Source organism: Perca flavescens, chromosome 20, assembly GCF_004354835.1.
Source record: "Perca flavescens isolate YP-PL-M2 chromosome 20, PFLA_1.0, whole genome shotgun sequence".
Classification (NCBI taxonomy): domain Eukaryota; kingdom Metazoa; phylum Chordata; class Actinopteri; order Perciformes; family Percidae; genus Perca; species Perca flavescens.
In genome coordinates, this window is record NC_041350.1 from 28272087 (window position 1) to 28287422 (window position 15336).

General features: G+C 40.3%; 1 protein-coding gene across 4 annotated transcripts in view; it reads right to left on the reverse strand.

Moving 5' to 3' along the window:
- letm1 (leucine zipper-EF-hand containing transmembrane protein 1) overlaps positions 1-15336 on the reverse strand; it is a 28931-nt gene that overhangs the window by 10023 nt on the left and 3572 nt on the right. For all 4 annotated transcript variants that reach the window (XM_028566764.1, XM_028566763.1, XM_028566761.1 and 1 more), the window contains exons 2-9: positions 11728-11785; positions 8996-9485; positions 5337-5480; positions 4168-4305; positions 2968-3171; positions 2624-2743; positions 1434-1565; positions 95-253 (exon numbers count right to left, since the gene is read on the reverse strand). In XM_028566764.1, the coding sequence (XP_028422565.1) occupies positions 95-253; positions 1434-1565; positions 2624-2743; positions 2968-3171; positions 4168-4305; positions 5337-5480; positions 8996-9485; positions 11728-11785 (1445 nt within the window). The remainder of the gene's footprint in view (positions 1-94; positions 254-1433; positions 1566-2623; positions 2744-2967; positions 3172-4167; positions 4306-5336; positions 5481-8995; positions 9486-11727; positions 11786-15336) is intronic.

Below are 15336 nucleotides of genomic sequence, written 5' to 3' on the forward strand. Positions count from 1 at the left end.
TCAATCAGTCAAGACACATTTTTGTGAAAGATCTCAAATATTGTCACAAACAATAAAATTAAAATAAAAAAACCACACATCGCTGTATAGTTACCCTGGCAGCCTTCTCTGCAGCGTCGGCCAGCCTCTCATTCTCCCGATCCTTGTTGTCCTGGCGTATAGCCGCCTCCTCCTGCAGCGTGGTCTCCAGCTTGGCCTTGTTGTCCACCTTGGAGAGCTCCATCTCTGCCACCATCAACTGGGCCTCCATTGTCTAGAGAGGAGAGAGTGGGACAGAGTACCAATACGGGTTTGACTGCCGTTCCAGGGTACTTTCACGGGTAGAAGGTTGTGAAAACACCGGTTACAGGTTGCCTGGAACGCAGCGTTATGGCTCATTAACACGATTTAAGTTTTACTTCATCATGGGCTGACACTCATTCTGTCTTCTGTACAGCCCCATCCATTTCAAAATCCTTAGTGTCACATAAGCTACTCATCACAATATCAATATCATCACAATCACATATTTGGCAATTTATCCGTCCGCACACTGTGTCTTCATTTAAACAGGAGTTTCATGTTCTAACAACATAAAGTATCACGTTATAACAATAAATGATTATGTTATAACGTGATAAATAGTATATTGTTGTTACGTTTGTATGTTGTAATAACGTGAAAATCTTGTTAAAACATAAAAATATCTTGTTAGAATGTGAAAAAACATGTTATTACAATTCTCACACCATAACTGTGAACCGTGATACGGATACGTTTTTCTTTTCTACACTTCCGCATTTAGATAAGGAAATGAAAAATGTGTTACACCCTACAAAGATTTAAAACAAAATTCTAAAAAGGAAGAAGCTAAGCAAATATAAAAGTAAGGCATGTGTGTATATGAAGGGAAATGTATTTAGTTGTGTCCATTTTACTTACTTTGTTTTGTTTCATATCTTATGTGCAATATGTATATAACATTTAGAAATATATTATAATAATACATTAAATAAGATTGATAAGATTCTGAGGGAACCTAGGAACAAAATATAAATAAAATAGAATGTAAAAAGGGTAGGTGCAATATGCAAATACTTTAACCTACACCTTTTCGGTCAGTATTGATTAGAAACGAGTTAAGATGACACTGTATAAATTAAGAGGACACTTTTTTTTTTAACCATTTCTGTTATATTTGTGATGCTATGTATCCATGTGACCGAAATAAACTACACTAAACGTAAAAAATTAACAGAAACATTTTGTAAAACATCAATTACATAATATTGTATAGATAAAAGGCCCTTCTAGGGACACGCATTGCAAATTAGTTTAGGCTTTAAATGCTGTGGGGTGTGGCATAGGTCTATGCTACATACTTCTCCCTATACAAATAAACATTTAAAAAAAATAATATATAAATCTTCTACGTTTTATCATTTCACACATACCACCATCTCGGGCAGCGTCTGCAACGTGGTCTTCAGCTGGTCGGCGGGGGAAAGCGTGTCGGGGAGGAACATGGCCCGGGACAGCAGCAGCAGCGACGTGGGGATCTGCTGGTTCAGATGCAGCTCCAGCCACTACGAGAGCCCAACATCACATGACAGAGGTTAGGGCAGATATGTGATCCGACAGTAAGACAATTACAAATCTCCCTAAACTTCCATAACAATATCGTTTGAGTCCACATCACCTCTGAATGACAGAATAAAACATGATGAATAGAGAATACTGTAGAAACATATTTCAGTTTTCAGCTGTTACAGTGCAGATATAGAGATCTCCTCTCAGACCACAAAGGGATTAGACTTGATTTTGCATGTGCACTTTACTTTTTTCCTTCGTTTACATCTAGAACAGCCTGGTAAGTTCAGAAAATGACTTCGCTTTACAGTTATGCAGCCTTTGAAACCAGGAAACGTATATAAATATTCAATATAATATTGATATATTGCCCAGCCCTAGCTCCAATGCAAAAATGTAAGTATCCTCTTTCATAAAAATGTGTTAAACTCTAAAGGATCAATCACGTCTAGTCTGTCAAAAACTTTTTTTTTATGTCCTTTTACAGGTAAGACTAAAATGTACAAACGCACAAAAGAAAATGCACATAAATGGGACAAGACATCTTAAGGCAGTAACATTTAAAAGGTCCAGTGTGTAACGTTTTTAGTTGTTCATTATCAAAAATCTGTGTTGCCTGTTCACAAACTTGTCCTTTTCCATGAATATTTACCACCACCATCAATTCCAAGTATTCCTATTGGCTTGAAATTTTACATTTGCATGAACTGGGGTAGACCCTCCATATTCATGCGCCATCTTGCTCCGCCTTTGGCATTTTCGCTGTCACATGAGAAACTCACAGATGCTGCTAATGTGTATCGTAGCTTCCCGGCCCCGGCAAGTATGAAGAAGGAAACATGGAGGACCACACAACAGACCGTCTTTTTGAAGCGCGAAGGCTACCGTAGCTATAATACGTACTTTGAACTGCGTGGGGCGAGAGAGTTGATTGCGATATATGATCTCAACGCTAGATGGGAGAAATTCCCACACACTGGACCTTTAAGTTCTGTAACTGAGGAAAAATGAATGCATGTGCGCAATAGAGTTGAATCCAGTTTGCTGTGGTTACCTGGGCGAGTTGTTCTCTCAGTCGCTCCTCTGTGACTCCTAGAGATCTCATCCCTCTGACGCGACACGCTGCCTGCACCTCGTTCACGTTCAGACTCTCCACCCCTTCCTCGGCTATCAGCTGGATCAACAGAGGGCACACAGAGCTTCTAATGACCAACCACCTTACATTTTATTTGTGTCAAAAATGTAATGAAATGCAAGAGAAAATGAACTGAGAGAGTGCTGTACCTATTACCTCGGACCAATTTCTGATTTCACTCTGAATGAAAGTGTAGCTGTCTGGTCAATTCTGACAATGATAAGTAAATGTGGTCATTTTCTACTTAGCACAGAGGTTGATACCTTGTCATCTGCCCGGATGTTCCTGAGCTTCATGATGAGCTGGAAGCGGAGGAAGTTGTTGGTCCCCATGGACTGGAGCTCCAGGAGGCGGCAGAGAGCCACTAGCTGAGGCCGGGTCAGGTTGTCCAGAGTCAGCTCGTCCTCAAACAGTTTGGAGAATTTGATGATCTGCTCATTACTGGGACGTTCCCCAGAGTTCCGTATCTACAAACATGTTAAAGTTGGTGATTTGTAAATAGTTGTTAATGAGGGGAATCTGAAAGCTAAAACAAACCAGATTTTCATGCAAAATACATTGGTTTTAAAAATCTACACAGCGTTTCCCCCAGTGTATAGCAAGCCTGGTGGCCCACCGGGCCTAAGTTGCCCCCAACAAGGCCTAAAGCGTGATTTATGTTTCTGCGGAGGTTCCACGCAGAGCTTTCGCCGTAGCCCACATAAGTGGCCTGATGTTTATACTTCTGCATTGGTGTATGCCTCGGGGGGGAGGAGGGAGGGGTTTAAATTAGTCACAGTGGGGCGGCTCAGTTGGAAACTTAAACGTAGTCATATTTTCAAATCTCCAGTTAGCTTTTAGCACTGACTTAATGTAGAGCCCTAAGGAAATGTGTCTTATGGCTTTTTTTAATTCTCAATTTCGCGATTCCGTCCATGATTCTGTTATCACAGAAATTATATACATTAATGCTGCCATCAGTCTGGGACTGGCCCCAGCCGGACCCTCGTAAAGAAAAAAAGGCACTTGCCACCGAGCCGGACAACTTTTCTGGGGGAGCCCCTGCTACAACATGAGCTGAGACTGCAACAGATTCTCTAACCGAGAGACCCACATTTTCTGTCACTTCTCATCTACAGGAAATATTAAAATATGACTTCAATGTATCTTCAAGTATTTATATTTTCTTCTATTTGCACACTTTCCAACTTTATACTGCAGCTGCTGCACAACAATTTCCCTAGGGATGAATCAAGTTTTACCTTATCTTAAAAGCAAAAGTTAACAGGACGCCTTAATGCAGCTTTATTTAAAATTGCGTATAATGTTGTTATTAGAATGAATGCTGAACTGTCATAGTTTACATGACCTACTGTATGACCTAACTTTAAAGTGGTGGAAACATTTGATTGTTCCCACCACCAGAGGGCAGTACCGAGCCTGTTTTGACTCATTCCATGAACGCCTGCCTCGGTGACACCAACCTTCTGGAAGAAGGTGGAGAACTCCTCGGTCACATTCCCCTGGGCCGCCTTGTTCCGCAGCGCAATCTCCTCGATGGTGTCCTGCAAGAACTTGGCCATCTCCAGTTTGACTCTCAGCTCCGTTTTCAACCTTTCCTCCTAAAAAGACAACATGTCACAAATTCAATGTTGTGTTCAAATAATTCCCCATTCTTCATGACAACTACTATTAAATGACATTGTGTTGAGCATTCTGTTTTCATGAATGATATTAACCATGTGATGAAATTAAAGAAACATGAAATGTTAGATTGCAATTTATATTTATATATATATATATATATATATATATATATATATATATATATATATATATATATATATATATATATATATATATATATATAGTTATGATTATAAGCATTGCCAAACAGATGAGGATTATATAAAAATTATTTTTTACTAAAATTTGAATGTATTCTCACTGTACTGCAATATGGGAGACTTATTATTTAGAAACATCAATCTGAGGAATAATTGGATAAAGTCCCACAATATACTAATGTTGAGCTCAAACACCATATATTTGTTGTACTGCATATTGCTGCAGCTCATCTTTTCACCCTGTGTGTTGAGCTCTCTGTTTTAGCTACAGAGTGAGACATTGCACTTCTGTTCCATCTTTGTTGGGAGTCGCACATGCTCAGTAGCTAGGTAAGGACTACTAGCCAGTCAGAAGCAGAGTATGAGGGCGTGCCATGCTAGCAGCTAGGTGAGCATTATAACGTGTGTTACAAAGTGACCACGTTTGTCTCTGAAGTAAAGGCTGGACTACAATAGAGCTGTTTGGAGCAGTTATTGAACAGTGTTTTCTGTTGGAGATGGTAAGTCCCTTTGGGGGCTTTGGGCTTTTTCACTTTGTAAACCTATAACATATAAAAAAAAAAAAAAAAAAAAAAAAAGATATATATAACGCAATAAAGGAAAGGGGAAAAGTCAAAAAGCATAATATGAGCACTTTAATGGATGATGAATATTTGAGCTAGCGTCTCAAATCACATTGGCATACAATGTAGACCCGACATTGGACTGCAGCTTTTAAATTGCACCTACAACTTGCTTCAAAATGATCTGCAACATTGATTTGATGCATCTCGTATCACGCCGCTTCAGTTCAAAGCTTTGGTTACCTTCTTTGACTTTGTCTCGAAGGTGGACGGCAGCATGTTGGGGAAGAGTTTCAGCGCCACGGGGAGCAGGAACTCCATGAAGGGGACGATGATGAACACCAGGAAGGGAAGGAGTCTGAAGACGTCGGCGCACGTTCTGAGAAACTAGGGAGAACATTTGGAAAAACTGGAATTAGAAAATAAGAACCTGTAAGACATATGTGTGTGTGTCTATATTTCAAATACCAATGGGTGGTATTAGGGCTGCACAGTATATCTTGTTTTAGATTGTTATAACTATAATGATATTAACTGGCGCAATAAACACATCGCAAAAGGCTGCAACATAATGTGAAAGATCAGTAGAAAACGGCACTTTAAAATGCAACGGTCATTCTTTTGTTTTTAGTGGTGCCTTTTATCTTCAATTCAATGTTCAATTTGTCTAATAAAAGAATGTCGGAAATAGTTTTTTTTATTTTGTATTATTCAACAAGCAATTAGTGGTATTTTAGCAGAATACTGAAAGCAGCAGAACAGAGTACATACAACATTATCGTATATATTCCTCATATTGTGCAGCCCTTATTCACATTCATTTGGTGACCACGTAAGCCAGTGTCGGATTGTGTTTTGAATTTGCCACAATGAAGATGGCTTTTCAGGAGGAGTAGTGTTCATTCCCACCAGGCTGAAGTTTGAGCATGCCTCCAGCAGAGAGCAGCAGCGTGAGGAAAAGCCAACAGGGAACCCTGTGAAAATGTTTACCTCATCTTCCTTTGTCTCTTGGTACAATCGCCCTGCTCTATCCCTCTACTGTAGTTCCAACAGTCAGCACTTTTAACCCTGTCCCCATACATCCCCGGGGCAACAGAAACCTCCTAATTCATTGGTGCGTTAGTTTTGCATGGAGCTGTAGACCAAAGTGAACATTCTGCCTCACAAGGCTCAGAAACTCTCCCCTTGAGCCAACAGGAAGCTTTGTTTTTTTTAAGCACAAACCTGGACAATCCTCAGAGTTTAGAGGTACCAGGCTAACTCTTGTCCACTTCATTGTACGGCTGTCCAACTGGGGCTTACTGACTGCCCAGGGACACAATCCCAACCAGCCATCTACAGAAATGGCACTGAGGGGAGAAGTCCAAAACACGAGTCCTTCTTTATCCACCCTTTCCACCTGCATGTCAGCGGACCAGTAGGGTAAAGGATTTAGGCCAGCCTGAGTGAAAAGGCCTTTGTCCGCAGCCCCTATTGACATGTATATCATCTCCCAGAGTTCCACATGAAAGGAGTGGGGGTGACAGATTAAAATAGAAGGAGTCTTAAAACGGATGCCTGAGAATTGTAAGTGAATATGAAAGGGGGAGATTTAGGAGGCACAGTCAGTCCAGGTTAGATGAATGGGATGTAGATGGGCTCGGGACAGGCGCTCCGAGGGAGTCAGCTGCATTTGAAAAGGTGCAGATGGGCCGGTGGTGTGGGCTTAATGAGGGGGAAACTGTGGTCATCATCAGCACTGACCAGCAGCTATTAGCACTGCATTAAGGCTTTAATTCCACTGTTACTTTAGCACCGGGGTGTCCAACTCCGCTTCACTAAGGGCCACACTACAAATGAGAATCACAATAAGGGCCAGACATGCTTCTATTTAACTGAAAAAGTAAAATATCTTTGGCTGTATTATTGCATGTCTCATATTATAGCTTTTTCTACGTGGCCGACAGGGACAACACACGCAAATAGACCAAACGCAAAAAAATAAAGGAGAGAGAGAGAGAGAGAGAGAGAGAGAGAGAGAGAGAGAGAGAGAGAGAGAGAGAGAGAGTATTGAATGACAAGGCATTTTTCGATACTCAATAATAAAGAGGAAATTCGGTCAGTGCCTAAAAAGTGTTGAATTCAGTACCCAGCCCTATCACAACTTGCCAGTTGTGTCCGCTGTGGCTGTACCATTGTGTACTACTGAGGGACAGGGTAACAGTAAGTGTGACCTGAGCTGACCGGCTCATCTTGCCTGAAATGACCCACGTGCCAGCACCTGCATTGGACTGCTGCAGTGGCACTGCGCCTCAATCCAGACAGCCTCTCTGAACGTCACACTGCAGGAGAATTCACAACATTTTTATTACTTCACTACTTGCTAAAGAAGTCAAATAACGAATCTGAACTTCTGTTTCCACAGTAGTTTACTGCAAATCCTAAAATATTTTTTTTTAAAGTAAAGTGTTTATTTTGCATCTGCTTTGAATTAGTGTTTGTAAAACCTTGGTATTAATTGGGTTATCCAAATTATTCAGATTGTAATAGAATCACTGTATAACCAACAAAAAACATTATTTAAATTCAACACGTTTCAGCGTCATTTTAACAAGATATTTCATCGCATAGCAGTTATATCATCTTTAGTTGCTGTAAGTATGCTTTGTTTCTACTTCAAGAGATCCTGTTGTGGAAGACCACAACGGCTGAAACAATGTTGAGAAACGTTGGCAAAAGTGTAAATACGGTGTTTAGGAGAAGTTAAATGAGAAGTTCTCTAATCAAAGATGGAAAACATTAAGCTTCTTCCTAAAGAGCTTTAATCAACAATCCGCTGAACGCCAGTTGAGTAAACACTCAGCGTGCAGCCAATTTCTCTAATTGATCCCATTAGGTCTGAGAAGCTGTGGAACATTACAGAACAAGATGTCTGGGCTGTGGGACTTAAACCGTGCACATCTCATCTCCGATCTCTAAACTCATGCTGGTTATCCACTCTGTAAACTCTCTCTCAGTCAGAGTGGAACAAAACGCTTTCTTTCACTGGAAACACCAGCTGATTGACTTTAGGTTTAACTACTACTATTTTTCTGCTAAAATGGCTGACACACATAGTGTGTGTGTGTGTCACAATGTGCATTATATTGATGTAAGATTTGTGATCTGTCTTGTTGTTTTTGTAAGATGTTGTCATGTTTTTACTGTTGGATTTAAATTGTGCCCTGCCTGGGGACTGCAGATGTAAATTAGCCTAAGGCTAACACTGGTACAATGCATCAAATGGCAACATTTATAGTATGTTAAAAATTGTACATGGTCCCTAACAAAATAATACCCTTCACCATACCTAGAGATTGGCATGGTTTTATTTCAGTTAGCCTAATAGCTGGTTTGATTTGCACTGAGAGATGATCTTATGGAAAGTACCCCATGCTAATCTCTAGGTATGGTGAAGGGTATGTGATGATGTGGGGGGGGGCTATTTTATTTATTTACGATACATTCACTCACAAAGATAATTGGTGTCCTTAAAGGTCGGATTTTTCCTCATTTTTTTAATTAAGGCATTAAGATTAAGATGATTTTTTTATTCTTCTTTTTAGTCAACTTTAGCATGGGTGTCCTAATTTTTTCACGACTGTATATGTATACACTTACCATATTATTCTCCTTTTCATTAAAAAAAATAAATATTTTTTTTTATGATTAGTGTTGTTTTCACGTGGATCTGTACCAGACAAAAAGGTTTTCCTTCAGTCTGTAGGATTGGATTTGTGGACAGGGACGTCTCTGCAGCACCACAACACTTAATTGAGAATGGTTTGAAACATAGTTTGCCTTTAACGAATATGCGATTTGGATATTGCACTAGTCCATATTGCGATTTGGATCAAATTGCCAATAATTGTGCAGCCGCTCACCTGTCTCCTCTCGCGCCGGGACAGGGGGTGTCCGTTCAGCACCCTCCACAGCATTCGCCCAGCGATGGTGGTGTCGATCCACAGCAGCCTGAAGCCGTGGTAGTAGTGCTTGACTTCGTCTACGACCCACTGCCGGAGCGTCCGTCTCACAGGCGCGTCCAGCGCCGGGCTGTACACCGGCCCCCCTTCCTCCAGCTTCTTCTTCTTGTCCTTTAGCGAACGCAGGGACTTCTCCACCTTGGAGTCGTCCCATCTCCTGCTGGAGGTGTGTATCCACCTAACGCCGCGGACGTCCCGTGGTCGCGCTATCGTCCACTGGGCCCCCGCTGTGATTGCGGGGTGCGGTGGGGAGGAGGCCCCCAGCACAAAAGCACAGTAGAGGCGCTGAAAGTCCAGGCCGGGGCAGGGGCCCACATAGCCGTCTGACAAAGGGAGGGAAGGACCGGATGAAGAGACCTGGGCCACACTGCCAAGTCGGAGCCCATCAAGTCTAACAAGACAAGAGGATGAAGAGCTTAACAACAAATAGTGTATCTTAGTCATAGGGGGAAATAAAAGATAGAAATAATATTCAGTGTTTTCCCTCGGTTTGTGGAAGACTTATGTGCACATTTTTGGTCGGGGTTAAGCATTCCTCTCTCAAGAAAATAAAAAAGAAAATTGTTTTTCAATAAAAATAAAAAATGCAATTTGAAATATTTTGAAGTATGATTATCATCATATCTGTGTCTAGAATGTTGGAAAAGCTAGAGCAGCAGATAATACATAAATAACACTCAAAGAGCTTAAAAGATAAAACTCACAAAAAAAAGTTAGATCTGAGAAAAGTCTTTTAGTTAGTTTGATCCAACGACATTGTGATGCTCTTTTCGCCATTTCTCGCGCTTCTTTTCCGCAATTCACATTTATTTAGCTTAGGTGCTGCCAAAAAATGGCCCAGGTGCTGCACCTAAGACTTATAATGGCAGGGTGAACGTTGTAATTTAGTTATTTTTAAAGACTATTTAAAAAAATCTGTATATCCGAATAAAATTCTGGTAAATAAAAAAATTCTTGCAAAATAGATATGCATAGTTTTAAAATGTCCCCTCAAATGCAATAAGGTGTACCACGAAATTTTTAATAAAACCACCACTAACCGTCAAAAAAATAAGTGTGTCTGCATGTTTTATTAAGGGAAATCTTAAAAAGACTTTTACTTAAAAGAAACAAAAAAGTATAGACCTTTCAGAAAATGTGGATGTGTGAATCCGGCCTGGTTTCCGATATCAAAACAGCAACCAAGAAACCACAAGGCTTTAAAGACGTAATCTTTTAAAATGATGTTTGGACAAGTAAAAAGGTGTAATGTACTACTGTAAGGGCTCCTGCACACTGCCTGCGTGGCGTGAGTGTGGCGTTTCTGTTGCGTGTCAGTTGCGTGGCGGCTGCGTGGCGTCTTCTATGTCTTTGCACAGCAGAAACGTGTATGACGCAGCGCTGCTGCTGCTAGCCTTGTCTGTACACATGTATGTTTCCCATTGATAAAATGAAATAATAGTGTGTTCTTTATTTTTTTTTTTTTTAAATTACATTTATATCTGCATTTATGTCAAAACCTAGAGACTTTCAAACATCAAAATGTTAATTTATTAAATGTATATGTGTCAAAATGACATAGAAACATCTTTTCCTATTCTATTTTAACCAGGAAACGCTTCCAACACCCTTGTGTGTCGCGTGAAAAATAGGCGTTGGTTCTATTTCTAGCATGCGCGTGGTTTTGGCGCGGCTTGAGCCCGCGCCTGAGACGTGCGTGTCACGCAGGCAGTGTGCCAGCTCTAACCCCCATGTGTCAAACTCAAGGCCCGCGGGCCAAATCTGGCCCGTTACAGATTTAGATCCGGCCCGTATATCAGTTTGGGTTCACAATCAATTTTGGCCCGCCTAGTTGTGCGCCAAGCCAAAAACAGTTTTTTTAAACTGCAATTACCTGACGTTCAAAGTAGAATATGGCTGATTTGCCGACTCTGAGACTCAGAAATTCCCCCCAGAAGCAGAAAGTCTGTGAAACAGGTTGTTGTTAAAAAAAAAAAAAAAAAATCATTGTTTTGCTTGATTTGCTAAATTCTATGGCTAAGGAACTCTTTTGATGACTTTTGTCAACAAAAATGCGACAAAAAGCATACAACAATGTCGGAAAAAGCAACAAATTTACAAAAAGGTGACAAATGTCTGAGAAAGCCACAAAAAAGTCGCAACAGAAACAGCAAAAATGAGGAAAAAAAAGCCACCAAAATGTTTTTAAAAAGTGACACGCGGTAAGAAAAGCACGTCAATAAACGCTTTCATGTCTGGCCCTTGGTGTGATTCTCTTTTTCCAGTGTGGCCCTCTGGGAAACTGAGTTTGACAGCCCTGCTCTAACCTGTTAACATGGGAGGGGGGAATAAAAAACGGACATGCCACGCAGCTGACACGCTCACGCCACGCAGGCAGTGTGCAGGAGGTCTGAAGCACAAGTCAAATGCCAGGGAAGTTGGAATTTGCAAGAGACCAAGATATGGTTAGATTTAAGATTAGACATGGGGCACAGAGTTCCCAAAATTACTATCAGGCTTAAACGGGGGTTGGTCTGTAAAATAAAAGCAGCATCAAAGACACCACAAAACTTTAAATACCTATTATATAAATTATTGTCAGATGTTTGCAGGAAACATAGACACGGTGGAAGGCCCAGGTTTTATTGGCTTACTTTTGACTGGAGAGTCTGAGCGCTGTGCAGTTGAAACAGGCACCATCTTGTGCTTTTCCTGAAAGGAAGAAAAGGGAAGAAAAGAAAAAAAAAGAAAACATGAGCAGCTGTGCTCTGATAATCAGCCATTAGACAGATGGGACCCAAACACACAGAGAGCACACTCGGGGATTTCATCAACCGCTGCTGATGAGCAAAGGAGCAAATCACACATCAGCAGCTGACTGCAGGTTCTGACTGTTTGGACGTATAAATGCAACTTTATTATTGAATTCACTGACCCAGATATGACCCGAGCAAAACCACACAGCAGTAAAATGCAACATATAGACGAATGCAGCATAGGGCTGCTCGATTATAAAAAAAAAAAAATGATCGGAATTATTTTGGTCAATATTGAAATCACGATTATTTTAACATGAATACTCATCGACGTTTGGAAAGATGTCGAATTCATGGAACTTCACAAATCAACAGTTGAAAACACACCTTAAACTGTGAAATTTCCCTGAATACTTTTCCCGTTGAACTTTGTAAATTCCATTTAAAATAAATCATATAAAAAAAACATTTTCAAATGTTGGCTGAGTGAGTTTAGCCTTCGGGAGGGGCGAAAGAGTTTACTTGCTAAATGGAACGTGCAAAGGTAATTGTTTTTCTCGATTACATTGTTTTTGAAATCAATATTCGATTAATTGCACAGCCCTAATGTAGAAGAAATATGAATCCAAAAACATCATAGTAAAACACTTACAGGGACCAGTTTAATGAGTACTTTTACTTTTCATACTTCAAGTAAGATTTGTTAATAATTCATACTTTTAAAAAAGGTTCTGAATGCAGGACTTCCATGTATAATTGAGGATTTGCACAAGGCAGTATTGCTAGTATTGCAGTATTTCCCTATGGGGAGAGCAGTTGGAAGCGCTACCCTTGGCGTGGCTCACTGCTCGAAATTGCAACTGAGCGCTCAAAGTTCATATTATGTCCATTGTTACCTCGTTGACGCTGACCTTTCAAAGCGCAACCAAAGTAATAAGTAGCCAGAAGCGATGGTGACGTATGGTATACCTGTATATGGTAGAAGTGCATAATGTGCACTATGCTCTGTGCCTTAGCTCACGTTTTTACCACTGATCGTGTGTAGGCGTCTTAAGGCGTCTGCAAGATGTATTCAGTTATCCAAAATGTATCTTCGCTACTGGATATCTTTTAAAATATTTTTGCACTGTATCTTGGATGTAAAAATCTCTGCCAAACAAATGAAATATATTATCCCACTCAGTGGTGTAGATTCGCAAGTATACACACTAAGAAAGCTCCAGGATTCCCACATACCCTCTTAAAAATGCCCAATGACATGCAACAACATACTTTCCATTATATTTTTGATCTATTTTGAATTGTCATCTGCGTTTTTCTTCTTTGCATAGGCTAAATAAAAGGTATTTCCACCGTAAATTGGTGCATAAAAGTTATCCGAATGCAGGAAATGAAGTCTTTGACGCTCAAAATAACCCTGGGGGAGGACACCCAGACCCCCTACTATGATATGCCCCCCTCCCATATATTATATTATATTATATTATATATATATATATATATATATTAGACTACGCCAATGATCCAACTGATCGGTCGTGGAGGCCAGGATATTCATTCACACCCTCAGTGAGGCCCACAGTGGGGCTCCTAAACCACAGAGGTGCCATCAGTGTGGCTGTACACGCAGAGAGAAGGGCGGAGTGGGGAGACCCTTCCAACCAATCACGTCAGAGCACATGGGCTAACCACACCCATTGCTCTGGCTCTCACATGTCCGGCTGGAGTGACTCCAGCAATGCCTGGCTGAACGTGGCAGGCTGTGGCCGGTAGCCAGGAGGATACGGAGTTTACTGGAACAGTGTCACCTTTGTGGCTGAGCGAGCAGCCGCCTACTGTAGCACAGAAAGAAAACCCTGGAAATACACTAGATTACCTAACCATATACCAATTGCCTGGGCTGTACAAGCAGTGCAACCTCAGTGCTGTGTTTGATCCCCTTTGGTTTTTATTTTTTTAACAGTTTTGGTTTCACATTCACATCTCTTTCAGTCAAACATACGTCACATTAGGGACAGTAGATCATTTTGTAATTAAGGGTGTATAACCATTTGGAATCACAATACTTTAGACAAACAAGAAAATACTTTAAATAGTTTTCTTTACACATAGACACTAGGGCTGCACGATATGAAGAAAATATATCTAATTGTGATTATTTTGACTGATATCGCGATTGCGATATGATTCACAATATTGGAGGGAATGATCATTTTTGTATCATTATTCTCATTTTGGTTGAAAAATATTCATATTTAAAAATTGTAATGTAGTGTGATTGTTGCAAAGAGCTTAACCAACAGGGTCCACTTTACTTTTTTTTTAAATACAATTTAATTCTCCATTTCTCAGGCAGTAATGGTCATTTCTTCCTGCGTAGCCACAAAATTGCAGAATAGAGACTCATGACTCCCGCTCAAAACCTAATTAAAGTGAAGTACAACTCAAAAGGATTCCAGCAAGCACGTGTTTCTCTAATAACCACAGTTATAGAAAACCAAGTATGTTTACTAAACTTAGAATAAACCTCTTAAACATAGTTGCAACATCATATATGGTTTATGTCCCAACCCTCTTAACTTCTTTCTCATTCTCTGCACAACTTGGATGTTGATGAATAAATACTTCCACAAAACATCTGTATCTTTGTTGACTTCTTACGCATTACTGTTGCATTTGCAAAGTAATCTATAGTATTGATTTTCCATGTTGGTGTTGGGTAGGACTTTGATTATTCCTATGGTTTTAGTCTTGATCCCCTTTTGGATCTGGTCTTGCCTTAAACTACACTAGATCTGGCTTTGGAAGGTCATGACTATGCCCTGCCTGCTTGATTTTTACCTGCAACAGCTGACCCCTGTGTGACCCCCAGCCTGCAGCGGTCTGGCTGTTAGGTGCTAAACCACTTCCTCATGCGTATGTGCGGCTTACAACACATCAGTAACTTTCCGTCTCAGCTATTTTAACACAAATACTGCTGTCTTGCACAAAAACAATCCACATAGTCTGTTATTGCCTGAATCTAACAATATATTGAATCCGATATGAAATATCCGTTGTTTCATCAAAAGTGTGAGCTCACATGTATAAATCTGACTGAGAAGATAGCGGCAAAAGAACAGGACTGTGGGTAGGGCGACATAATCGGTTTATCAACTAGACAACTCCCATCACAGATGTTTCTTACATTAGATCTAGAACACCAAACAATACAATTGTGTGTGCTAAATTAGGGCTGGGCATTGTATCTACTGTATATTGATATATGAGACTAGATATCGTCTTAGATTTTAGATATCGTATTATGGCACAAGTGTTGTCTTGTCTGGTTTTAAAGGCTACATTACAGTAAAGTGATGTTGTTTTCTGACCTTACCAGACTTACTAGTGGTTTTATTATTTGCCCTTACCCACTTAGTCATTACATCCACATTACTGATGATTATTAATCTAAAATCTCATTGTAAAAATATTTTGTGAAAGCAAGTCAACCCTACAATATCGCCG